General features: G+C 36.5%; 1 protein-coding gene across 4 annotated transcripts in view; it reads right to left on the minus strand.

Annotated features, from left to right (window-relative positions):
• PDE4B (phosphodiesterase 4B) overlaps positions 1-27902 on the minus strand; it is a 542476-nt gene that overhangs the window by 340761 nt on the left and 173813 nt on the right. The window contains exon 1 of one of the 4 annotated variants that reach the window (XM_038537224.1): positions 11860-12365. The exons of the other annotated variants lie outside the window; for them this stretch is intronic. Within the exon in view, the coding sequence (XP_038393152.1) occupies positions 11860-12095 (236 nt within the window). The 5' untranslated portion in view covers positions 12096-12365. Of the gene's footprint in view, positions 1-11859; positions 12366-27902 lie in introns of those variants that run through there. 4 annotated transcript variants of the gene reach the window in all.

Raw genomic sequence — 27902 nt, forward strand, 5'->3', positions numbered from 1 at the left:
ATATGCTATAGATTTTTATTTTTACTTATTTATGATAGTCACAGAGAGAGAGAGAGAGGCAGAGACACAGGCAGAGGGAGAAGCAGGCTCCATGCAACGGGAGCCTGATGTGGGACTCGATCCTGGGTCTCCAGGATCACGCCCTGGGCCAAAGGCAGGCGCCAAACCGCTGCACCACCCAGGGATCCCTATGTTATAGATTTTTATATGGAATCCTAAGCTATGGATACACTAATGAATTAATGTCTGCTGATTACCTGTTATTGGCCAAGGATTGTGCTAAGCACACTATACACATTCATTTAATCTCCATAGTGGCCTAATGAGATACAAGTAGTATTTTTTTAATTTAATTTTATTTAAATTCAATTAACATATAGTGTATTATTAGTTTCAGATGTAGAAGTCAGTGATTCATCAGTTATATATAACACCCAGGGCTCATTACATCACATGCCCTCCTAATGCCCATTACGCATTACCGCATCTTCCGCCCACTTCCCCTCCAGCAACCCTCAGTTTCTTTCCCATATTTAGAGTCTCTTATGGTTTGTCTCCCTCTCTGATTTCTCCTCATTTCATTTTTCCCTACCTTCCCCTATGATCCTGTTTTGTTTCTTAAATTCCACATATGAGTGAGATCAGACAATATTCTTTCTCTGATTGACTTATTTCACTTAGCATAATACCCTCTAGTTCTATCCACATTGTTACAAATGGTAAGATTTCATTTTTTTGATGGACGAATAGTATTTCATTGTATATAGACATATATACCACATCTTCTTTATCCATTCATCTGGCGATGGACATCTCAGCTCTTTTCATAGTTTGGCTATGGTGAACAATACTACTAAACATTGGGATGCAGGTGCCCCTTTGGATCACTACATTTGTAACCTCTGGGTAAATACCTAGTAGTGCAATTGCTGGGTCACTGGGTAGCTCTATGTTTAACTTTTGAGGAACCTCCATAGTATTTTCCAGAATGGCTATACCAGCTTGTATTCCCACCAACAGTGTAAGAGTGTTCCCCTTTCTCCACATCCTTGCCAACATTTTTTGTTTCCTGATTTGTGAATTTTAGCCATTTTGACTGGTATGAGGTGGTATCTCAGTGGTTTTGATCTATATTTCCCTGACGCCGAGTGATGCTGAGCCTTTTTTCATGTGCCTGTCAGCCACTTGAGATATAAGAAGCATTTTTCTAATTTTGCAGATGCAGAAAGAGGAACCAAGCTAAGTTAAATGGTTTGTCTAAAATCTAGGGTCTGGAAAAAATATTAATTAATTAATTAATTAATTAATTAATTAAAACAAAATGAAATCAGAGAGGGAGACAAACCCAAAGAGACTCTTAATCATAGGAAACAAATTGAGAGTTGCTGGAGGGGAAGGGATGGGGGATGGGGTAACTAGGTGATGAACATTAAGGTGGACACGTGAGTAATGAACACTGAGTATTATATAAGACTGATGAATCACTGACCTTGACCTCTGAAACCAATAATATATTATATGTTAATTAATTGAATTTAAAAAAAATTAAAAATAAAATAAATAAATAAAACCTAGTGTCTGATAAAAAGTGGAGTTGGGATTCAAATGTTACAATCTGCACCAGATCACCCAGCTTCCTACAGTCCCTGTGTTATTTTGGTAAACATGAGCATGTTAGAGGCACAACTCTGGTTCCTGAGTGAGCACAGATCTGGCAGAGAAAGCTGATAGGTGAAGAGAAAGGGCATAATTATCCCCATAAAGTTAAAATTTGCATCTGGATTTCAATGGTAAAATCTCAGAGGGAAGTCATGGGCAGCTCTAAGGTACCAGCAAGAGAGAGTTGGACGACCTTTCGTGAGGAGACAAATAGTTCTGATGATGAGAGAGGTTTCCTATATAAACTGCTGAGGTAATTGTGGCCCAAATAAGCCACAAAAGTACTCTCAGACCTTCTCCAACAGAGAGAGTAGCAAGGAGACATTTTGAAATAAGTGAGTTTTTGATGACACTGGAATTTTTCCAAGGCATTTGTTCACTGAATCCTATATTGGCTTTTTATATGTGGGATCTTGAAATAAACAAGGCATCTTCTTATGGGTTTTTTTGGGTTTGGTGTTTTGTTTTGTTTTGTTTTTTGGCCTTTGCTTTCAAGCTGATTGGTCAAATGGATGGAATTACTTCAGTGTGGTTCTCTTCCTATCTCTTTCACACAGTGGACAATGACAAATTACTTTTCAAAATATATTGGAAATAGCAGCGAAACAAGGCCATAAAGTTTCTTAGTGGACGTAAGCTATTCGCACTGGGTCTTCTCATGTGCATATCAGCGTAATTATGCACGGTTCATTAGAATGTGATTATCACATGATAATAAATGATATTTTGTTTCTTTTGTATATAAAATGGTCACACTGTGGATACTATAAAATTACTTCTTTGCAAATTCACATGCATTTTGACTCTCAAGCAGCACAGTCCATACCCAGTGATGTTTTTCAAATAATGAAAAATAATTTCTGCTTTACCAAAGCTGACAATAATGTTAATGTCTGAGTATGTTTAGAGATTTGGAAAGTTATATAATTAAACAGTAGCATCTATTATGTGATTTATGATGCATGAAATACTGTGTTAAGTACTTTAATACACTTAGAAGATGGATAGCAAGCCAGATAGACAGGTATGTTTTTTAAATTAACATTTGAAAGTATTTAAACATATGGCTATTTTCTTCTTTTTGCAAATGAAGGAACTCAGGTCCAATACAATTAATAGATAAAATTTCAACAGTAAGTCAAGAGAAAATACTGAAACCAACTAGCTTTCTTGACTCGGGGCAATGTAACATAAAATGAAAATTAATAGTAAAATAATTCAAGATAACATCAAAATTATACAGTGATAGAACCTCATGTGTAGTATATAAAGACATTATATAATGTTCCATTCTAGTGATACAAGTTTTAAAATTTTAGAAAAAGAAGTATCTCTTCTTGGGGAAAGAAAATTTAAATACCAGACATCCATCCTCCTAGAAACTGTTTCAAGCACCTAAAAACAAACAATTTATCACTAGGAAAAGTAATAAACTATTATAGATGCCTCTTACCCTCCACTGTAACTGTTCCAATGGTTGACTTTAAAAAGGAGGACACAACTTATTTATAACTTGTCAGTATGCTAGTACACTATTAAGAATTAAACTCAAATTGTGATATGAGAACATGCTGATGGAGTGGAAATATAATTCCATATTTTGAAAATAAATATGAGTCTCCTTTGATCCCCAAACTACTGTTCCCCATCTAAATGTGCTCTCTTCAAACTAAAGAAAACGCACACATTGTTTTAGATATGGAGAGAGAAACAGAGATAGAGTAAACGTAGGAAAACATTACTAATTAGTAAACCTAGGTAAAGAGTATTCATTGTGTTACTCTTTCACCTTTTTGAAGTTGGAAATACTCACTCCCAGGGTAGCCTGGATGGCTCAGTCAGTTAAGTGTCTTCTTCTCTTGATTTCAGCTCAGGTCATGATCTCAGGGTACTGGGATCAACCCTTGGCATCAAGCCCCATATCAGGCTCAATGCTCAGTGGGAAGTCAGCTTGGGATTCTTTCCCTATTCCTTTCCCTCCCCTTCTGCTTCTCCCCTGCTCGCTCTCTCTCAAATAAATAAATAAAATCTTTTTAAAAAAAATCTTCATTCCCAGTGACCTCTCCTTGACCTAGACACTTTCACCTTCCCCATCTGTCCTGCTGCCATTCCTGGATATTTTAAATTCATATAATTTTAATTTTATAAATTGTCTGCAAATTTCTATGACTTTACCAAACACAGACACACAGAAATTTTTTTCTCTCTCTCAATTCATTAATCTCTTAGACTGGTGGTTTTCAAGTACTTGGATATTATGGAATCTATGTGAGACTCCTCCAAAGTTCTCCAAGGCTCCAGTTATCCACATTGTTTTGTCCACCTGGGACCAGGAAAAAGATCGTCAGCACCCTATTTTTCAAGGAATACCCAAAATGGTTCCTAGCAGACTGATGTGTTTAAAAATGCAGTTTGAAAGCAGTTTTCTTGGGATGCTTGGGTGGCTTAGTGCTTGAGCATCTGCCTTGGGCTCAGGGCATGATTCCGGGATCTGGGATCAAGTCCCACATCGGGCTCTCCTTGCAGGGAGCCTGCTTCTCTTTCTGTCTATGTCTTTGCCTCTCTCTGTCTCTCATAAATAAATAAATAAAATCTTTAAAAAAAGCAGTTTTCTTGAAGCCATACTATCCCTCCCCCTTTATTTCCAATCTGTGTAATTCACAGTAAGCCTCAATTGTGAGGGGTATAGGACAAGTGGGTCTGGGGAGCATGCCACGTGATTTGTGTTCTTTTCCACAAAAGGTCTAGAGAAGCAATCATTCTTATTCTCTGTCACAGAGAAAATGCCTTAGTTCTAGCAAGAAGTAATCTGAAATGGTCAACAAATTACTTTTTTTTTAACTTAAAGTACATGATGAGATTGAAACATATCTGTGTCAGACAAATTACTGGGAGCAACAGAGGTCTCACCCTCAAAGTACAAAAAAAAAAAAATGAGATAGTGCCAAGTGAAAATTTTCACTCCTGCTGATGTCTTTTCTAAAGAACAAGGGTTATTAATTCACAATTTCCTCACTCTGCAAGTCATAGACTCTTACTTCCAAATTCCCTGTGGGGAAATCCCACAAAAAAACTCAAATTGCCATAGCTCTTGCTACATTAATATTTTAGGTGTTGCATCAGTGGAAAAACAGTGATAATCAAACATTTTACTGTATAATATGCAAACATTTTAAAGGCCATATAACAAATAGATTCCTCTGTACAACACTTCCACCCAGACAGTTAATAAGAGATATGTAGAGCTTTCCTGAGCTGAAGCACCAACTGTGCTATTTGGTGCATGAAGAACAACCAAATAAATAATTGTACAGAGCTCTGGACAAATATTTACCTTACAGCACTACAGGCTAGGTGGTATGATTTGTACAAAGTGGCTTAATTAAATAGGCTACCATGTAAAATATTTAGCCTCTAGTGAGAAGTTGTAATTAAACCTGTATCTGCAACATCATAGAGTACAAAACAGTTAGCAAGGTGGAGTAGCCCTACTGGCAGAAAGGGAACACAACTTTAAGAGATGTATGGAAAGCTTGCCCAATGAGTATTAGCTAAGCTTCCTTTTCTCTTCAATCAGGCCAAAGGAAATATCCTCTAAGAATAAAGAGCAAGACACAGGGATCAGAGACATTTTCTTTTATTTTTCCAACAAATATTTATGAAGTACCAGCCTTGCTTGTAGGTGCCTAGGATGTAGTAAAGACAAAATTCCTGTCCTCCTGTAATTTAGAAGGGTTGACAGATAACAGAGGGAAAAAAACCAATATGACAAACAAGCATGTCTTTTCTGGTGAATATCCTCTGGTAATGGCAAGTGCCAAGAAGAAAAATAAAGCAGAGTAATGGACAAGGAAGTAAAGTATGTATGTATGTATGTATGTATTTATTATGTGGAGGGGTCAGAGAAGCCTTCTTGAGCAAGTGAGATTCTAAAAGAAACCTAGACAGAAGCAAGAGAATGGGCCATATCAGCATCTAAGGCTCTCCCCTTCCAGGCAGAAGAACACCAAGTGCAAAGGCCCAGGAGTAGAAACATGCATGCTAGGTTTGGTGAAGAACAGAAAGGAGGCTAACCTGGCAGGAGAATAGCAGATGAGGTCAGAGGTAGCCTGGAGCCAGATAATCTTGGGCCTTGTAAACCATGGTAAACATTTTGGATTATTTCCTGAGAATCATTTAAATGCATTAAGCATAATGTTGCTGGTATCTTAACAGTGATGTTAGAGAAGAAAGCATCTATAAACATTCAAGGAGAAAAACTGGGAGACCACAAAAGAGGGGAAAATGGGAAAAGAAAGCGAATGGGATTTCACAAAGGGGGGATAAACTTTAGCAGTTGGACAGCAGGCACACTTGCCAGACCACCTTCCAGCATGTGTCTTGGGAGTTGTCATCGTTACTTTACGAAGCCATTTTTACAGTAAGTATTTTTAAAATTCAATATATTGAAGACTTACGGACAAAGGCTAGGAAAACTCCATTTATAGACTTGCATTACTGAGAAAATGCTTGCTCTAATTAAAGCAAATATGAGGCACAGATTTCTACCAGCTTCAGTTCAGTCCATACACTAAGATAATTTCTGTAAAAAACAAAAACAACAACAAAAAGAAAAGCCTCTAGGATACACATAAAATGTAACATAAGCGCGTCTAGTAAATTAAGACTGAGCACTAGCATTTTTCCAGATGCACCATCCCCCCAAGCACCTTTGCTATGATTCTTTGATACATTTGGGGATAGTGCACATCAGCTAATACTATGCATAGCATCATAATGTAGATGATAAATGTGAGAGGATACCAAATTTACATACTTTCCTCCCATTTTCCATAAACAGTAATTTGTTAAGTCCTAAAGAATGTCATAAGCACAGTTTTCAATGTTATGGGATATACACAATAATTAGAAGTCATTACCCTCAAAAGCACATTCTCCTTTTTTCCCTTTACTTCTAATCTCCTCATCCACCAAACCATTCTTCACAATGCCTGACCAGTCTCTTACCAGAGTAAAGGCTATTTATGGCAATCCCTTTCTCACTATCTTGCAGTGGGTCCCACTGATGATGGAATAAAGCCCCAAGTCTTGTTTATGATAGTGAAATCTCTAAAGTATGGCTGCACTCTACAGGCACAGTTTTACTTCCTATCTTTGCTACATTGCATCTTATCCTGTGAATTCAGTAAACTTTGCTCACTTTCCCCCATGCTCTGAATCAAATCCCAGCTCAGCCCCTTATTTGCTGTGTAACCCTGAGAAAATTACTTATCCTCCCTATGCATCACTTCTTTCTCTATTAAATGGAATTAGTAATACTGTATACCTCATAACTTATGGGTTTTTCATGGGACTAAATAAGTATAGAAATTTAGAATAATGTAACATACATTGCAAGTGTTAAATAAATGTGAGCTATTATTACTGTTATGTGTTAATGGAATTTCCTATTATTATTATTCTCTGACCAAAAAAAAAAAAAAAAAAAAAAAGGCCTTCCTGCCTACTCTACTCCCAGAAAATGCCTACTCATTTTTCAAGACTCCACATAAATATCACCTCTTCTCTAAACCTTTTCTAACACATTGACTGACTTTTTTATTTCTCCTGTGCTTTCATGACAAATTGGAGCATCATTCTTCAATAGCATTATTTACACACCATTGATTAATTATTAATATATAAGTTTGTTTGCCAGGCAGTATATGGGTTCTTTGAAGGCAAGGGCTCTATCTTTCTCAGTTTTTATCTCCTAAACCCAGAGTAGGGCCTGGAGCACAGTAGTCTCTCAATAAATGTTTTGTTCAATCAACTGTTCAATCAGTAAATATGGAAAGACATTGATATTTCTCAAAACTTTTCCAATGTTGCCAGGAAATATTTCAAGTAAATTGAAGAATACAAGGCACAGATTTTGTAGGCTTCGCTAAGAAACTAGCCCTAAATCACCTAAGTTTATGCCTACACTGTGCCTAAAATTTAGAGAAAAGTCAAGCATATACTATATTCATTGGTCTATTTTTACTCTTCCCCTAGTCATTCCAGTTTTGTATTGTCTGCTATAAGTTCCTGTAGACTATGAACTACATCTTTTAATACATTTGCATTCAATTATTAGGCACAAAAGTACATATTTCATGAACCTTCGTGAAAACGGGAAAGATTCCCAAGATATAGGTAGAACTAAATGGGGGAAAGGGAGAAAAACACAAGTCTTTTTTTCTAATACTAACTCCAATTGAAAGAACATCATTCCTTGGGCAGGCATATTCCCACGGGTGAGCATGAATAGATGGACAGAGTGTGGTGTTCACCAATACATTTGCTCTTCAAGAGGAGAGTATAGGGAGAGGTGTGTGGGGAGCCCAGGATACAGTGAAGGCCATCACCAGTAACTCTTCACAGAGCACTCTGCTGATTGTAGAGGAGAACCACTGACTGCAGTTAGAAAATTAGCAATGGAAGAAACTTGAAGAAGTTGGACACTGTGGCAAGTGCCAGTCAGGAAAAAGCAGTCCACAGAGCCAGGTAGAAGAAATTACACCTCTGAAGTTGTCACCCTTTGGGTTAGGGATAAATAATATGTTGACCTAAGGACTCCAGCATTAATTTTCCAACTCCCTAAACATTTCATTGACACTTTGCAATGTAAGATGTGTTTTTTAATCTGTATTTTCTCATATCATCTAACAATGAGTATGGCGTCAGAACTCATTGTTCTGGGTTTCAGAACTGGGTTTCAGAACTCCAGGGAAAATTTGGAAATTTAAGATGATGATTCAGAATCAAATTAATGGTTAACAGAGTAGAAATGCATGGAAGAAGCTAAAGCAATTCAGAACATTTTTTTTATATCTGCAACATGTAATCTTGAAGAGAGCATGAATTTAGAGTACTCTTATACTCTAAATGAAACTTAAATGAGATAATACATGTGAACATTCTAGAAAAGAACTTCAAATATGGTAGGTGTTGGAATCCACACAGGTTGAATCAGAATTTCTTCTTGTTCACAGCAGTGCTCAATTCTATATGTTGAGGGTATTAAAAAAAAAAAAAGTTTTTATAGGACCAGTTAATAATCTTTGGATTTAGGCAGGTTCTTATAAGCCTTTTCTTGGTGTTCACTGAGGACCAAAAGCCAGATTATAAATATTATATGTTATATATAGATTAATCATCCAGAAGAATTTTCCAATCCCTGGGCTATCAAGTATTGAGATTGTATACCAAATGGGGTTAGAGAACTATTTTCTCCAGAGTCATAAAAAATAGGGCAGATTTCCATATGTCAAAGATGGAGTAATTGTGGTCTGCCCAAGGGTAAAAGGAAGCAGTGAGATAATCATTCAAATTCCTTCCAGATTTAGGATTGTTTAAATATTCTGATTAGTGACAATACACCAAATATCTACTTTTGTTTTCAGATATTTTAAAAATAAGCCCAGAGTCAATATTTCACAAGTGCTTCTTAAATTTTCTGCCATTAGCTCACACTTCATAACTTGGGCTTTCAAAACCAGAACTACACGTTCATCTGACCAAAATATGAAATCTACAAATAACTAAAGATAAAAAAAAGTTGTTCAGTGGGTTTGGACATAAACTGCATCTTCTGCATTGTTTAGCCTCATCATGAAAATTACTTTAATTTCAATGCTGGAATCAAAACAATCCAGTCTTCTTAAAAGAAGCTTACTGTCTACTGTAAAGTAATAACATGTTTTTAGAGACTTCTAAGTGCATATCTTGGAATTTCTAACTTAAATGCATGGTTTGGAAAATACCAATCGTTGATCGTGAAAGGATGGTTACATTTCATCATGACAGAGGCAAAAATAAAGTACTTACGCTCTTATTTACTCATGTAACTATTAGATATGATGCCAAAAAAAAAACATAACTTTTAAGATAAGTGAAAAAGTCATTCAAATACATAAGGTGTATATTTTCTAAAAAGAAATTTTCATGGAATGTTTCATGAAAATAAGTTTGAAAAATACTAAACACACACCAAAATAAAACAATAGAAATAAATGTAGATATGGACTTAATCAAGACCTGAAAACAAACTGATAGAGCATTACTAAGAATGATAAGAAATGAAGTATGTGAGTTGGGAGGGAGAAAAAGGGTGGAAATGAATCATGGTCATAACTAAAGTCATTTTATAAGTTTGGTGACTAATGGATTCTTTAAACCTATATTATGGTGTATTATAACTAAGTCATATGTTTTGTGGGCTTTTTTTTTGACAATTTGTAGAAATTTTTGTTTTAACCCATCTAGAAGATCACTCCAATAGCATAAGTTGCCTTAGATATCATTTAATTGTTCTTCTTTGTAACTTGCTGTAAGAAAATTTGTATGATGCATGAGTGAAACTGGGTCTTTAATCACTTTAAAATTTGGGATCTTTTGAAGAGAAAAAAAATCCAGCATTTATAGCCTATGTTCCTAACACATCAAAAATCTATTCCAAGTAAAAGAAAGGTCACATTATTATATTCCGAAACTCTACAATAAGGAAAATATTACCAAAGTTTTAGGAGGATTTACCATTATCTGAAAACTAGCTTACTAAGATTAAATGTCCTTCTGGTCAAAACAATGGTTTGATATTAACACAAGTATTAAAACATATAAGTCTATTAGTTAATTGTACATTTTCCATCTTAGTTCTTTTTAAAAGAATTAATTATACCACATCCCTTCTCCTTCAATTATATACTACTTAGCAAACTATATGAAAATACACACTAATAATAGGACAGGAGTAAACCACCAGAGAAAGGAGTTCTTCAGTTCATACTTATACATAAATTTCTTTATACCTATGCTACATTGGTAGTTTTTAAAAAACTAATCACGTGCATTCCACATATGAGACTATAATTAAGATTTAATTCATCAAAAAGATGACCTAAAAAAAAACTCTAATAAAACAATTATAAGAACTACAATCTGTTTTCAGAAAACACAAATAACCATATCATTTTTAGCTAGGTAAAGTATGTTTTAGCTAAACATGTGGTACCCAGCAAAAGCAAGCTACATATTTCTAGGAGTAAGTTGAATTTACCAATGTACTGTACAGTGGATGAGACAAACATTTCAGATGAGTGGAAATCAGAATTTAAGTAAATATTAATGTGCAAACTCAGATATCCTCTGTTTATGATGTTGGTTGGCAACCTAACATGCAGTCACAAAATCAGTGTTAGACTTGCCTATAAGGAGTACTAGCTCCCTTTATTGCTATGGTCCTTATGAAATAAAAACTATATAGATACCCAGTTTTGAAGAGTATCTTAATCTGAAAGAAAATACATCCTTCAGAGAAATCTGAAATGCCCTAGCATAGATGATAAAAGTTCATCTACTTTCTACTGTGCTTTTTTTCTTACATTTCATGATCATACTGATTTAAGGAAGCTACCCTATTGCATATAACATATATGTTAAAGGTGGCAGACTCAGTGCAATTTTTACAGAAAGTTCTTGAATTTATTTACTTGGTATTCCTAAATAAATTGGAATTTATCACTGCCTATAAATTTGAGTCACTTTTTTTTTTTTTTTTTTACAAAAGGCTCTTAAAGACAACAGCAATTTGAATCCAAATAAGTCTAATTAACCATGCCATTTCAGAAGTGGGAACTTTGTTCTCCCTTGCCCTAAGTAAAGTCAATAAATCAAACCCCCACTAGTTTCTACACTACCAACATGGCAATGCAATAATGAAGTTTAACTTGATGCATTGTCTTAAGACATAAATTAGAACTAAGATTAAAATAGTAATTCTTGTACCAAAAAATCTACTACTAAAAAAAATCATCAACAACATCCACAAAGCACCCCCCAAAATAGTCAGCTATCACCTCAGCATAGATTAAACAAAAAACTGAATGTGTACAACTCCTCCGGCATTTAATTTACCTAGAATCGGCTAGGTATTCTTTCTGAGCAGTAATTTTAAAGGCCCCCTACAGTTAAAGGCTTATTTTATCTGGAAACAGCTTGGCAGCACAATGATAATTTAATACACGGTCCGCTATGTATTCTTCGGCGGACCCGCTCTCCATTCATTTCACACTCGTGTTATGCATTATGAACAAAATTCAAATGTTCTGTTTTCTACATTTCTGAATCACGGCCGCTAATGAAAAGCACTATAGACACCTCCAAGTCCCGTCTTACCATGTATGAGCCACAGTGAAGCGCCGACGTTGCCGGATGCTTTTATTCACCAGCAACTTTCTGAAAAAGCATGGTGAGTTCCTTGGTGAACTGCGTGGAGAAATTTTAGGTGATGTAGGTCTGTTTCCCGGTAGTCTTGGAAGCTCGAGTTCTAAATGCATTTGCTCCTTGAAAGTCTTTATGCAAACCTCAGATTCGGAAGCAGTAAGTTCTTTTGAAGACTCTTTGGCTGTCATGTCTTATATGGAGCGCCTGCTTTCACCAACCAAAACAAAAACCTCAAACATAGCAGAGACACAGCTGCAGGTTAGGAGGCTATGAGTCTGCAAACTGTTTTCCAGTTTAATTTCAGAAGCTGCGGCTCCAGTGTATGAGCTGCTTAGAGCAGGAGCAGCATACTCGAAGAATGGCAAGTCAGGCTGTCACAAGGAGCTTTATCAGCCTGGCTTTGCCTCTGAAAATGCGCCAAAGTGCTTCCTATGTCAGTAGCCTCCTTGTGGATGAGGTTTGTCTGCAAGCTACACACTGACACTCACTGAATTCATTCAGCTGAATATATCAACTCATGAAATATTCATAAGGGCTTCTGATAAATCCTTTACATGTATTTTTTTAAATCTTATCAAACAAGCTGCATTCACTAATGGATAGTCGGCAAGACGTAGTCACCTAGTCTCTTGTTTTGTTTGCACAAAAAGCAGAACTAGAGACCGTCCAGCATGTGTGATATTTAAAGTCTTCATTCAGAATTATCTTGCCCTGTAATGCACACAACAGTAACTCCACCTACCAAATGCTTATTGGCCTACGATTATTTAAATAATTGCACTCTGTTTCCCTCTCAACAACACCCTCCATCGCTCAGATTTTCACAGGATTTATAAAGCTACTGCTCTCAACACAGTGAAAACATTAAATCAGGGACTGTCAAAAAGCCTAGCTAAAACAGCCCCCCGAATTCCATTTCTGAATGAAAAAGCTGATTTGCTGAAGTTTCTTTTTTTTTCTCCCTTCTCCAGAAGATCCAAAACAGCATCAATATAAAAAAATGTCAGCTAACAGGAAAACATTGGATTTGGTTCATTCCCCTGAGGAATTTAAAGGCTAATCTTTATTCCAATAAACATTACCCTCATTCTTCTGTTTAAGCTCATTGTTCAAGGGTTGCCCACAGCAGCCAGTCTGTTAGTTAGATGCAAAGTCACTTCTGAAAGCCAAAGCTCTGCAGAACAGAAATGGAGGTAACAACACGGAAAAATGCTGCCCGGTAAAGTACAGAGTCCAAAGTCAAGCATTGCACGTGGGGGCAAGGGGGAGGTGTAAATGCACATGCACGCATGCACTCAGGTGTACAAGACAGTTTATGTCTGAGTGTGTGTGTCTGTGTGTGTGTGTACTTTGTTCCTAAGGGCATGCAAATGAGATGTACAGGCAAGGGAATCCAAAAAATGTCTCAAGTTCTAAGGCAGATCATTGTTACCTAAAATTCCATTTAGAAATAGACTGACATGCAGCTTCTATACTTCAAAAGGCACGTGGAAGTGAAAAGAATATGGTGTTGTTTGAAGTGTACGGATGTTGTGAAAAGTCTGCACCAGCAATGACTGCCGCCAGGGCCGGCCTGATCTCACAAAAAAATTGACAAAGCAGAACTAGGGCTAGGCAGTGAGAGTGGCAGTTAAGGAATGATTCACAGAAAGACTTCAGTGAATAAGGGAGACATTAATTTTCCTCTAAGGGTGAGGACTTCCACCTTTATAAAATCATTCACATATGTCACATACTCTGGCTGAACATCTGAAGGACTGAATAAGAGCAGACGATGACCTAGGAAAAGATGAGCCCCATGCCCGCCTTAGAGGGAAGTCGGTCAACCATAACAGAAAGGATTCAAACTCCTAGTTTACAGGTACTATCTTGGAAAGTTCTCAATATTGCAATAAAACCCTAAAAATATTTCAGGAACAAAAGCAAAGTTAGGGAATTTCAGAGTTGGAATAAATCCCAGTCATCACCTTGTTCAGCTCCTCCTTTCAAAGACAAGGCAATAGTCCTACTAAAGAACTTCAGTAACTTGTCCCAAGTTATATTTGCAGTTGACAGTAGACCTAAAGATAAAGTCCAGGCTTTCTGATTCCCAATAGAGCATTCTTTTATTATATGGAACCGAGAAGTCAAAACAGTCAGTTTGTCCCACTAGGCCCCGGCACATATTTTTTATATATCAACTGCCCTATTCGAGAATGGCTTGTTAGTAATATCATGGGAGGAAATATTGCTGGTACCTATTTACTTCATTATGAAAAAGCTAGGACTTTCCTCCAATGATAATGTGATTTAAAGCTGAGACAAGAGAATATATGATCCTACCAATATTCAGAGTGACTCATTTGCAAGAAAAAAAAAGGCAATTTGAAGTTACGAAGATCTCTCTCGTATTCACTTTTTAAGATTGCCAAAATAAAGTAAGCATTTCAGGGATTCTTTCTCTCCCCAATGATGGCAAATTTCATAACCTAGATTTAGCTGTATGTAAACCGGGGTTCAAGTAGGGAAATGTTGATAGACACTTACCTAAAACAGCATAATGATGCAACTGTAATTACTTCCCAATTCTTATTGGTAATTTTTTAAAAGATTTTATTTATTTATTCATGTGAGACACATAATGAGAGGCAGAGACATAGGTAGAGGGAGAAGCAGGCTCCATGCAGGGAGCCTGATGTGAGACTTGATCCCAGGACTCCGGGATCACATCCTGAGCTGAATGAAGGCAGGCGCTCAACCACTAAGCCACCCGGGTCCCCTCTTATTAGCAATTTATGTGACATTATGTGACATTACACATTATTCTTTTCACTGTCTACTATGACAAGCCAATATCCCAGTTAAAGAAATTTTGGGAGTCATCCTAAGACAGAAAATTCTCAAAAATAAAGTCTGTTCACTCCACCTACTCTAGATAATATTAAGGAACACCAAAGACAGTTAATTGAGATATAAAACTTAAAAGATAATCAGACTATTTTAAGTCTAAATGAGTTACTCAGAGGAAAGGAAATGCATGTCTACAGGTAAAAGCAGTAATGTTTGTTTCTAGAGTCAAAATGCCAAAGAAAAAACTCTATACCATGTTAACTATTGAAATCAAAGATGAATCTAGGAAGTAGGAAATGGGAGGTGGTATCTAAGAAAAAGTACACAAAAGCACAGTGAAAGCAGATAATACCCTGCTATACTTCAGCAAAGAATATACTGTTCTGAGAGAGACAGGAGAACTGGAAAAAGAGCCAAGAAGAAAGCAAACAGTTTATGTGCCCTTCTGAGAGCCCAGGAAGGAGCCAAAGTAAAAACCTTCCTATCTACATGCCGTGCTTAGCCCCTGGCATCTCAAAAAGAGAGATTAGTAATTCTGAGTCAATTTATTAGTGCGCAGGGCACCTGGGTGGCTCAGTGGTCAAGTGTTTGCCTTTGGCTCAGGTCATGATCCCGATCCTGGGATCGAGTCCTGCATCGGGCTCCCCCTGGGGAGCTTGCTTCTCCCTCTGCCTATGTCTCTGCCTCTCTCTCTGTGTCTCTCTTGAATAAAATAAAATCTTTTAAAAAATTATTAGTGCGCAGATAGTTGCCCTTGGGAATTACTTGAGAATTCCAATTATAGCTATGTCTCAATTTTAAATTAAATTCCTGGTATCCACATCCTGTGAAAGCAATAAGAATCAAGAATTTATCATAACAAAACATCATTAAAGGATCTGGATAGAGTTATATGGTCAAAAACAATCAATAATGTGTTATTTATAAATATTACAGACAACTTGAAAACATTTTGACTTTCCATTAAATTGAAATGGAAAGCAAATTAATTATAACCAAAACAAAATGATAAACTTCTAGTGCAAGTATTATGATGTTGTTAAATGTATTTTAAAGGTTATGGCTCTGTAAGCAAATTATTTTAAGTGAAAACAATTACATTCTTCCCATATTCAATATCTTTCAGATTTTAAAAGTTTACCTGGAATTAACTTTCTCTGAACTGAGGGACCAATTTTTAACTAACTGCTATTATAAAACTAAAGTATTTAAAGGCACAAAACCACTGATTCTATGCAATAATATTACATAAAACAATGTTGAACAAAAAATAACATGGCACACATTTACTCTAAATACAAAGCTGGATATTGGAGAAGACAGAATTTATCCAGAAGTTTCTTTTTGAAGAGGAATAGATTTGGGATGCCTGGGTAGCTCAGTGGTTGAGTGTCTGCCTTCAGCTCAGGGTGTGGCCCCAGGGTCCTGGGATCGAGTCCCACATCGGCTCCTTACAGGAAGCCTGCTTCTCCCTCTGCCTATGTCTCTGCCTCTCTGTGTGTGTCTCTCATGAATAAATAAATAAAATCTTAAAAAAAAAAGAAGAGGAATAGATTTAAGAGTATCAATATTAAAATAGTTAAAAGATTGTGGATGATATCTTTAAGTCACTATCCAGTGTTCTTTTTCTAAAACATACCACCTGAGCACAGCCATTAGGCTCTATTTTGCCTAAATACAAACGAGCTCTTCTTTCAGACAAGGTAAGAAGTGAATAAAGAACACCAAGAAACACTGGTAGCCTCTTTCAACAGAATGCCCCACTCACCACAGATGGCAACTTCTCCCAATGTCTCTATTTCAGAAATATCTCTATTTGAAGAAATAGAGCTAGAGTTATTCTAACGTGACTGAGGAAAATATCACATTCAGCTGAATGGAAATAGTTATCTAGCCATCTTGGAGCAGAACAATTAACTGACCATTCTTTAAGAATTAAGGGATTACAGAAAAGTAGCATACATTTCTTGCATGCCTACTGGGTGCCAGACATTGTTGTAAATATTTCAACAAGTCATTTCAGCTTTTACTCATTATAAACTATCAGACAAGTGGTATTGAAATCTTTGTTGGACTTCCCAGTAGTATTAACCTCAGATGTCCTTGAGGGCTGGGCTGAGTCTTGTTCGTTTCTAGAATATGGAACAGAGTCTGGCACAGTTGATACTCAATAAATATTTGTAGACTGAATGCACATTATTTTGCTCATTTTCAGATGAGATCATCACGACACAAAATTGCATATCTTTAAGGAGTTGATCCTGCAACATACTTTTTATAACAGAGGAATCTAATGAGACAAAAGAGGGAATACATGCTCCCAAGGTGGTCTGGTCATGTCACTCTTAAAAGTGTATTTTCACAAGTACTAAATGTCCTTGAGTCTGAAGTCATTTAGCATGTTATCTTTATAAGATTATATGAATGCTTCATTCACTTTTATCCATTTAATTACTCACCATTATGAAACTAGTGCTCCAGAAGGATCAGTTTTAATCTGTACCACCTCCAATGTCACCTGAATCCTACAGAGGGAAGTTATATTGCTTATACTTCTTCCTAGAATTTATGTTTCATGAGAATAAGAACTTTGTTTTGTTCACGGGTATAATCCTCAAACCCAGAACAGTACTGACTACATAGTAGGTATTTAAATAAATATTTGTTGGATGAATAAATGAACGATCTCCTGAGTGCAGATTAAAATAAGGGAGGGAGGTAGTAGGCCAAAATTGGATAAAACACCTTACTCAAAGGAGAGCAAGAGCTACAGTGGCATTAAGCCATAACCCTTCCACAATTTTGCATTTTATTTTATGTAGTTTTCACTGCCTAAACGTGTTACTTCTCTACTTTCTTTGCCAAGATTACCGTCTCATCCACTGAGGCTAAATTCAAATGAAAACTCTTCACTGAAACCTTTCTCAGCTTCCATAGGCAGAGTCAGCTGTTTCACCCCATCTGCATGCCACCAGCACTGGATTCATCTTCAGAATTTTTCAGAGGATATAGTACTACATATTTTTGTTTGTCTCCTAAAGTAACCTATGAACTCCCCAAGGACATAAATTATTTTATTCATCTCTTTATCTCCACAGCCTGACATTGCTCTGATTGTTTAGTTTATGTTGATTGAAAATATGAATAGAAAATGAATATAGTGCCCCAAATCATGCCTCCTGTCAGCCAGAGATTGTTCTTATTGTCTTGACAGCTAGTCTAGCCAACCCCCAACTTCTTGTACTTGAGCTTACAAATATTTCCAAAATGAGCTTCTTAAATCCTAGCAGTTTGGTTATGTTTGCCATTTTAACCAGCATTTCTTCATTCTTTTAAAAAAAATAGTATTATTACTATTATTATCATTCACATTCTTACTGCAAAGCAAAAGCGGAATATCCATGTGTCATGATCTCTGTTGATTAGATGATGTACTTATAGGATAGATTTGCTAGGCCCTCTCCTCATGGTGCTTTCTGGTTTTGGCAGAGTAATTAGGTGCTTCTGTCACAAAGCACATCCTGTGAAGGCAGAGGACACAGACAAAAATACTAAGGAAGATCCTCTCTTTGTTTCCTGGGTCATTGTTAACATCAAGATATATTAGCAAAGATGAGTCAGATACCTAAATGCAAGGAGAGAAACTGTTCCCATGGTAGGTGTTTTAAAATCTGCATTAAAATAAGGTATTCCAGTTCCCAACGATAATACTAACCTGTCAGCAAATTACCTAGAAGGGTGATTTCAAATGAATAGGAAATTAGGAACATATATGTTAAAAACAAAGGCACATTGGGAAAACCTCTTTCTCTAAATGAGCTTGTATCTTTTTATTATTTCTACTCTGTCAGAAGTCTTCTGTGAAATATGTAAAAAAAAAAAGTATGGTATTAATCTACAGTTAAAATTTTTAAATGTAAATAATGATCAGTGTGGGGCCAATTAACTATGATACTACAGAGATCATAGAAAGAATATATAGCACACATGAAAACTAAGTCAAATTCATTCCATTGCTCTTAAAAAGAGATTAATATTAAGGGATCCATTTCATTTTTAAGTATTTATATTTGCAAGTATTTTACAGAAACAATATTTTCCTAAATTAGTGGATAACAGTGTGAGTCCAAAAAGGATACAGAACACATCAACATGGAAAATGCTTCCAAAATAGTGGATTAGATCACAATTGTCTCACTTAATTTCAATACTGGCTTATTTACAACATATTCTGTTAATTTAAAGTCTGTTCACATCAGAAATTTTTAAAAATTCAGTGACATTAATGATGATGGTTTTTTGATTTATTTTTTTTTAATTTTTATTTATTTATGATAGGCACACAGTGAGAGAGAGAGAGAGAGGCAGAGACACAGGCAGAGGGAGAAGCAGGCTCCATGCACCGGGAGCCCAACGTGGGATTCCATCCCGGGTCTCCAGGATCGCGCCCTGGGCCAAAGGCAGGCGCCAAACCGCTGTGCCACCCAGGGATCCCGGTTTTTTGATTTATAATGAAGAAAACAGAATCTTAAGACTGTGTGTGAAATTCTAGTATTAGGAAGTAACTCAAATTTAATTTCATATAAATATTTCATACCACTGAAACAGTGCAATATTAGCATATGTAAAATCCAAGAGTGGGGACATTTTATATGTAAGCATGCCAAACTTTGTAGCGAAGATTTTTAAATAGAATGTATATTTTTATAAAGCTCCCTTGGTTACTTTTCATCTCTCTTGTTTTATTTTTAAATTTATCATACAATAAGATTGACCATTTTTGGTACAGTGTTCTATGAAATCTAACACATCTGGAGCCATGTAACATGTATCATAATTAGGATACAGAACAGTTCTGTTAACCCCAAAACTTTCCCAATGATGTCTTCCCACTGGTTCTAGTTCTATGACTTGGAAATACAATGATAGACTTTCAAAGATCTATCCTCCAGTACTTTATTTTATATCTTAAATAACTACAGCTCTTTGAATTATTCCTTATCAAACACAGATAAGACAGTTTTTGTAACACTTAGGCTGACCTTCTGACATTCATAATAGTAACGAGAGGGGGTGCGTTAGTTTTCTGGGTCTGCCATTCCAAATATCACTGATCAGGTGGATTAAACAACAGGTATTTATGATCTCAAAGTACTGGAAATTAGAAGTCCAAAAGCAAGCTATCAGCAGGGTTGGCTCCTTCTGAAGGGTTGTGGAGGAAGGATCTGTTCTGCGCCATTTTTCTTGGCTTGTAGATGGATGGGTTCTCTCTATATCTCATCACATTGTCTTCCTTCTCCTCATGACTCTGTCTGTCCACATTTCCCCTTTTATAAGAACACCAGTCCTATGGATTAGGGTCCACTTTGATGACCTCATTTTGACTTCATTACTTATATAAGGATTCCGTATCCAAATAAGGTCATATTCTAAGGTAATGGGAGTTAGGACTTCAACATATTAATAATATGGGAGAGACACAATTCAACCCATAACTTTCTACATTCTGACTCTTCAAAATTCATGTCCTTCTCACATGCAAAGTATATTGATCCCATTTTAATCTTCCCCAAAATTTTTAACGTTGCGGCATCAACTCTGAGTCCAAATGCTCATTTAAATAATCCAAATCAGTTATGGGTAAAATTTGGGGCAAGATTCATTGTGGGACAAAATTCCTCTCAATCTGTGAACCTAGGAAACCAGACAACAACAGAGATAGGATTAGGAACAGGATAGATATTTCCATTCCAAAAGGGATAAATTGGAAGGAAGAAAAAGTCATGGGTCCCAAGCATGTCTAAAACCTACTAGGACAAATTCCATTAGAATTTGAAACTTGAAAGTAATCTTTTTTGGCTCACTGCTTGGTCCTCTGAGCCCTCAGCCCTGAGGTGGAGTGCCCTCCAGAACCAAGGAAGTGGTTCACCCTCTGAAACTTAGGAAGAGGCTCCCTTCTGGAACGAAGGAGGACATTGCCCCACCCTCCTGGGCTTATGCCCTCTGGGCTTGTAGTGTCGGTAGTAGCCACTGGCCTCTGAATTGCCTTCAAGGTTATTCTTTACTTTTCTTTAAGGTTTATACATGTCTACAACTGGATAGATTTATCAGCCTGTCTCCTACCTGTGGAATCTCAGAAGTCTGATAGCCTTCCTTCATTTCATTCTCTGTCTCCCTTTAATCCAAACTGGCAGTGTTTCTGCTGATAAAAATTTTTTTTCAAAAGCCTGAGGGAGTCTTCCATGCAATCCTTAGGGGTCCAAGCCATCAGACAAGGGAGTCCACCATAGATCTTTCCTGGATAACCACCTCTGTCTTCCTTACTTTTGCTGAGATGATTGATTGGATCCACGAGTTACATGGTTGTCCAGCTATACCCTTGATGTTCTCTCTAGAACACATTTTCTCTTTTGCAATAGGAAAAGGTTGAGAATTTTCCAATCTTCAAGTCCTGGTTTCTTTATACTTACCAACTTCTTCAATTTATCTCTCTCTTCTTGTATTTTACTATAAGCAGAAAGGAGAAACCAAGTCATGCCTTCAACATTCAGCCTGGAAATATTCTTGGCTGACAATCCAATTTTGTCACCTACAGTTTCTACTTTCCATCCACAAAAAAAACCAAAACAAAACATAATTCAGCCAAGTTCTTTGCCATTTTATAACAAGGATCACCTTTTCTCCAGTGTCCAATTCATGTTCTTCACTTCCACCTGAGACCTCAACAGAAGCACCTGTAACAATTATATTTCTACCAAATCTCCTCAAGGCAATCTCGTTCCTTCTAGTCCCTCCCTCCCCACAGTTCCAAAGCCACTTCCACATTTTTAAGTTTTGTTACAGCAGTCCCCCACTTCTGGTACCAAAATCTGTATTAATTTGATAGAGCTGCTTTAAGGAAGTACCATAAACTGGGTGATCAAACTACATAAATTTTCTGCCTCACAGTGTTGGAATTTAGAAGAACAAAATCAAGGTGAGGGCAGAGTTGGTTCCTTCCGAGGGTTCTGAGAGAAGGGCATTTTCCAGGCTTCTCTTGAGGAAGTGAAAGGCAGAAGGAGAAAGAGAGAACAAGTTGGGGGATAAGATATAGTAACTAGTATTATTGAGAGCTTACTATGTACTAGGTGCTTTTGCACACATTATCCTCACATACCTCATAATAACTCTTTGAAGTATAATCTACCCTTTACAGATGAACAAACTGAATTACAGGAAGGTAATTACCCAACATCATCCAGTTAGTAAGGATTTGAACCCAAAGTCACTGAACTTCAAAACTCAAGCTCTTATCTGCTATACTACATTGCAAAAGAAAAACAAGAAGGAAATATATGGATATGTCCTAAATATAAAGAAAATTCCACTGTATAAAAACCGATTAACTTTTTTTTTAAGATTTTATTTATTTATTCATGAGAGACAGAGAGAGAGGCAGAGACATAGGCAGAGAGAGAAGCAGGCTCCATGCACAGAGCCTGATGTGGAACTCGATCCTCGATCTCCAGAATCATGCCCTGGGCTGAAGGTGGCACTGAACCGCTGAGCCACCCCAGCTGCCCCCTATTAACTTTAATTATGTTATATCCTGAAACTAGAATTACTTCTTTATAAATGCCATATTTCAGGACAATAGAAAATAATTTGAAGATGCAATAAAAATTATTAGTTTCACCTGGGCAGCAAGTAACTTCACTAATGAGTTATTTTTTAAATAATTTTGTCTGAATGTGACCTTATTAGTTTTTTTAATTTCTTTTTTTTTTTTTCAAGATTTTATTTATTTGTTCATAGAGATACAGAGAGAGAGAGGGAGAGAGAGGCAGAGACACAGGCAGACGCAGAAGCAGGCTCCATGTAAGAAGCCCAAATAGGGACTCGATTCCTGGGACTCCAGGATCACGCCCCGGGCCAAAGGCAGGCACCAAACCGCTGAGCCACCCATGGATCTCCCCTTATTAGCTTTAAGTCAGTTTTGGAAGGGGAAAATAATTGGCTCAATGGGCCTTAGCATGTTCATTCATTTGCAACTCAACATTAGAATTTATTTGACCTTTATGTGTTGTTAAAAACTAGGAATTTTTCTTATAAATCTCCTTTTGTTTCCGTTCTTAAATATTAAAAATAGAAATATCCTCCTATGAATCTCTTCCTAGCCTGTTTTAGCTTCTAAACAGAAACTCTTGAAACTTAACATTTTGGGACTCCCAGGTTAAAAACCTCATCCTCTTGGTTATCATTACTGTGAAAAGCATTTTTCTATGAAATCCATACTCATTTTCAAGTTCTGGGAACAGATTTTAAACTGTTTCATTTGTGCTACATTAGCTATAACCAATATTTTTATTTTATATTTGGTAATTTAATCATTATAGAAGTGAGACTAAATTTTTAAAGATACCACTTTTGTGTAATCTCTTTAAATTTTTCTCTCCTTTGGAATCAGGTCATTCTTAGCAGATACTCTAAGGTGCCACTTCACACCAACCCCCTACTCCAGAGTCAATTACAGACTCTTTAATTCCATTTCCCAATCTGTGCCTAGCACCAGTTCTTAGTTCAGTTTTCTGGATTTCCAGACACATTTTGAGATGCAATTTGGGTTACAGTAGCCACTAAAATTCATGGGCACTGCTTGTCATTTACAGAAGCCAAAGAAAATTTCATCTTCAGAAAAATATAAATTCAAAGTGAAACATATTGAGAACATAAATGAGACTCAAATAAAAAAGAAAAGGAACACCCCTCCCCCTTTGTAGCAGGTGACTTATACTCTAAAATCGCAGCCTATGATTATGGCTGTAGATTCCATCAGATTATTTTTTACCACTAAGGAAATGTGCCTCTTAAGGCAGAGATCCAAATTTCTGAATCGTGACAGTAACAGCTGAAGACTAAAGATAGACAGTCAAAATAGCATTTTCTGTACATTTTCAGCTGTTAAAAAAGCAGTTACAGTACATTATGTATGAAGTATATTGTTTTAATCCTGTGAAGGTTCCACCAGGGGGAAAGACTTATGACAGAAAATATTATTTCCTGCTTTCACTGTATACACATCTTTAAAATGGTGATGACTCCTTTTCCTAATAGAATCTTTTCAAATGTATTTCATATAAAATAAGTTTTATGAACAAAACATTTCCTATTTTAAATAAATGTTGAATTTACAATTTGGCCCATCACAAGGCCAAGCACACTCACCACAGGGGCTATTTGCTTTTACCTCTGCCTGGACAGCTCCTTCTCTAGATCTTTCTATGGTTCCTTCCTTATTTCCTCAGATATATGTTCATACATCTTCTCCTCAGGGAGGTTCTACCTACTTATTCTGTGTAACACAGTGCCCCTAGCCTCCCTCTCACTTTACTCAGATTTGTTCCAACAGCATCTATCACTCCCTGATATTGCTGGTTGTCTGTCACTCCCACTAGAACCAAAGTCCCATGAGGACAGAGACCTTCAGTTTTCTTTACTACATTGACTCCAACACCTGAAACAGTGTCTAATATACAGTAGGTGTTTAATAAATATCTGCTTAACAAAGAAAGGCCACATGGTTAAATTATAAGAACATTTATCTGCACTCTCATTAAGCACTCATCCCCTTGTCCATCACCTCAACCAAGTCCTAAAGAAAATTCATTCCTACAGCCCTGAAAAGAGATGCTGAGAGACATGTGCAGAATGACAGATCAAAGGCAAGGAGAAGAAGTGGTCTTGAATTCTCTACTCCTCATGACCTTTTAGCCACCACTGCTGGGTGGCTACCACCATTGAAAAGTTGAACCTTCCATATGCAGAGAAATATCCCAATTATCTATTGCTTAGCCCAAACACTTCTTGCTAGACAGAAGGCAAAGCAGACATGAACTTGTGACCTTCCCGATGGAGTTACTGCACCACCACCCAGCAGGATTCGCTCTTCCAGCTAGCACAATAGCAACACTGTGTACAGAGCATGATTCACAGGGGACACAGGAGCTCCGCCAAAGGCAGGAAGGCAATCTGTACAGAATACTATATGCTGAGAAGGCTTTCTTTTCATTTCAAAATGAGAAGCAAGCAATTTGGGGGATGGTAATGGTCCAGGTAGCATTATATGTCCCTTCGGTGGGAAGACCCAAGATATGTGAATCATTTCTTCTTTTGTGGGGCATGGGGTGCCAATAAAGAATTTCATTTTGGTAAAGTAATGGAAATGTTTTTTGAACTTGATATTCAGTTTTTCATAGCTCAATAAAACAGGAAGGTGATGAAGATGATGATGATGATGATAAAAAGTGGCAAAATATTTCACATACACCTGAGTTAGATGGCTAAAAATATTTATTAAAAGGATAATGATTAATGGGATTTTGAAGAATATATATTAAAAATCCAGATATATATAAATGAATGAGATGCCGAGACACTCATGAATCTGTATAAAATTTTAAATGATCCAGTATTCAAAACATTGAGCTTTTTACAAGGAGATTTGTGGCAAGCATAGTAATTCTCCTTTCAATTCTAAGCTATCATTTATATTGTCCAGAACCACTGCATTATAATTAAGAACTATTTTGCCATAGATAACATTAAATTTCCTAAACAGTACTCTTGGTGCTTTTTATTAAGATTACTAAGCACAAAACTACAGCAATCTATAAAAATCTGTATGTGAAAATACTTATGTGGAAACAAATTAAGCTGCTGATAAATTGAAGAGCAATCAAGGAGAATGACCTAAGAAAGTGAATTATTTATCATGACTCCGTGCCTTGAGATTTAACATAAGCCAGCTTCTTCATCATCATAGGGCAATTCATTCAAGCTTTCTGTTTCTCAGGTCCTTGCCTATAAAATGCAAATGTTCATACCTAGTATTTTGCAGGGTAATTCATGTAAATTAACAAACTCCAATTTAAAATTTAAACAGCATTGCATTGCAATGCAATCTGGTAGGCACATACATTTGGATAGTAATATTCCCTAGTAGGATCTAAAAAGTGTAATAGACATTATCATATTCATTTTTAGGCATTCCCTGTAAAGAGGGAAATTCCAGACTCAGTGTGGCTTCCTAGCTTTTGTGTACAGTTCCCTTTTGTCCACTTTCCCAAATTTGAATAAAGTAAAGCTTTCTCCTCAAGACCTAAGACAAGATTTTCAAAGCAAAGAGCAAATAGAGTAAGAATACCACGGAGTTAGTTTCTGATAATTAGTATATGTAACATTTCTTGGAAGAAAGAACAAGAACAATACATCTCCATTTCCATATAGGAACCAGAATAATGCTAGATCTGGTTGGATGTTTGTGTCTTATTCCATTACAAAATACACAAAAATTTACAAAGGGAATAAACATTTGTTGAGGGATTACTTGTACTAAATGCTTGAAGTATTATCTCCTGTAATGCTTAAGATAATTTCATGATGCAGGTCTTCTTATAGAGAAAATTTCATATAGAAAAAGTTCAGTCCCAGATAGTTTATTTTTTTTAAAAGACTTTATTTATTTATTCATGAGAGACAGAGAGAAAGGTAGAAGCACAGACACAGGCAGAGGGAGAAGCAGGCTCCATGCAGGGAGCCCAACGTGGGACTCGATTCCGGGTCTCCAGGATCACACCCTGGGCTGAAAGCAGCGCTAAACCGCTGAGCCACCCAGGCTTCCCAGTCTCAGATAGTTTAATTTACTCAAAATCAAAGCACTAATAATGATGCCTGAGAAACTTTTCTATTATTCTTTGTTCTTCATTCTATCAGTGCTTTTCCAAGTGTATGGTTCCATAACTGGCACTATCAGCATCACTTTGGGTTATATCTCCCAAAGTGTATTCTGGACCTGTTTTTAAAGACTGATACCTACTGAATCAGAAACCCTGAGGGTGGGACCCAGCAATGTGCTTTAACTAATTTTCAGTTGATTGTGATGTACACCAAAGTTTGTAAACTGTGGCATTCCACCATGTTTTCAGAGTTGATCCCATATAATTCTAGCATATAATGAGACCAAAAGAAAAAAGAGCAGAATTAAATAGTAAGTCAAGTTTCCCGAATATAGATTTACTGGGTTAGATAAATTTGCCTTCAGTTAAGATAACGAACATAGAATTCTCAAATTCAGAAATGCTTAGGTCAGAATGACAAACAGGTGTTATATCAGGTGTCAAGTCAAATCAATTTGGTTGTGATTGCTTGAAACACCAGGATGAAATAAGAAGGTTTGTGAGGCTGCATTCAGTGGGAAAGAGTGCCATGCTCAATTAGTAAAGTCTGGCCAGGGGTCAGGGAGAAGGGAGTGGCCTCACTCAAGCAGTGTAGAGTGATCAACTGTAAGCACCTCTAATTATGCCAATGCCTAAAAACAGTACTTCCTGTAAAAGAATTAACTTAAAGATATAATTTTAGAGACTGAAGGCCTCCTGGAAATAATGGTGAGAATTTAATACAGAATTGAATTGAAACAATTCCAGGTAATTACAAGCACAGTCTTATTTATTGTAGTTGGACACATCGGTCACCAATAATGGTTCTCAAGAACACCTTTGAGCTTATTAAAAGTATTCTACTGGAATCTTAAATGCATATTATTGAATGGAAGAAGCCAATCTGAAAAGGCTACATACTGTATGATTCCAACTATATAATATTCTAGAAAAGGCAAAACTGTGGAAAAAACTACAAGATCAGTGGGGGAGAGATGAATAGGCATATGACAGAAGATATTTAGGGCAGTGAAAATACTTCAATATTATAATGATGAATATATATCATAACACCTTTGTCCAAACCCATAGACTGTACCAAGAGTGAATCTTGAGGTAAACTGTAGACTTCTGGAGAGTAATTATGATACACCAATGGAGGATTCATCTTTGGTAAAAATGTACCTCTCTGGTAAGTGATGTTAATGATGGGGAAGGCTTTGCATATGTGAGGGCAGGGGATATATGGGAAATCTCTCTACTTCCCTCTCAATTGTGTTGTAAACCTAAAAATTACTCCTAAAAAATTAAGTCTTCAAACAACAAGAAAGTATTCTTTTACATCAAGATCTCTAAGTAGAGATTGGGAGGGAGGGCAATGATGATAGAGAATTCCCACCTTCATGACATAAAAATTATTCCAGCACTACATTTCAACCCCATACAGGTTTTGCATTGTTTTGTGTGTTTTAT

The sequence above is a fragment of the Canis lupus genome, chromosome 5 (genome assembly GCF_011100685.1).
Source record: "Canis lupus familiaris isolate Mischka breed German Shepherd chromosome 5, alternate assembly UU_Cfam_GSD_1.0, whole genome shotgun sequence".
In the NCBI taxonomy this organism is placed as follows: domain Eukaryota; kingdom Metazoa; phylum Chordata; class Mammalia; order Carnivora; family Canidae; genus Canis; species Canis lupus.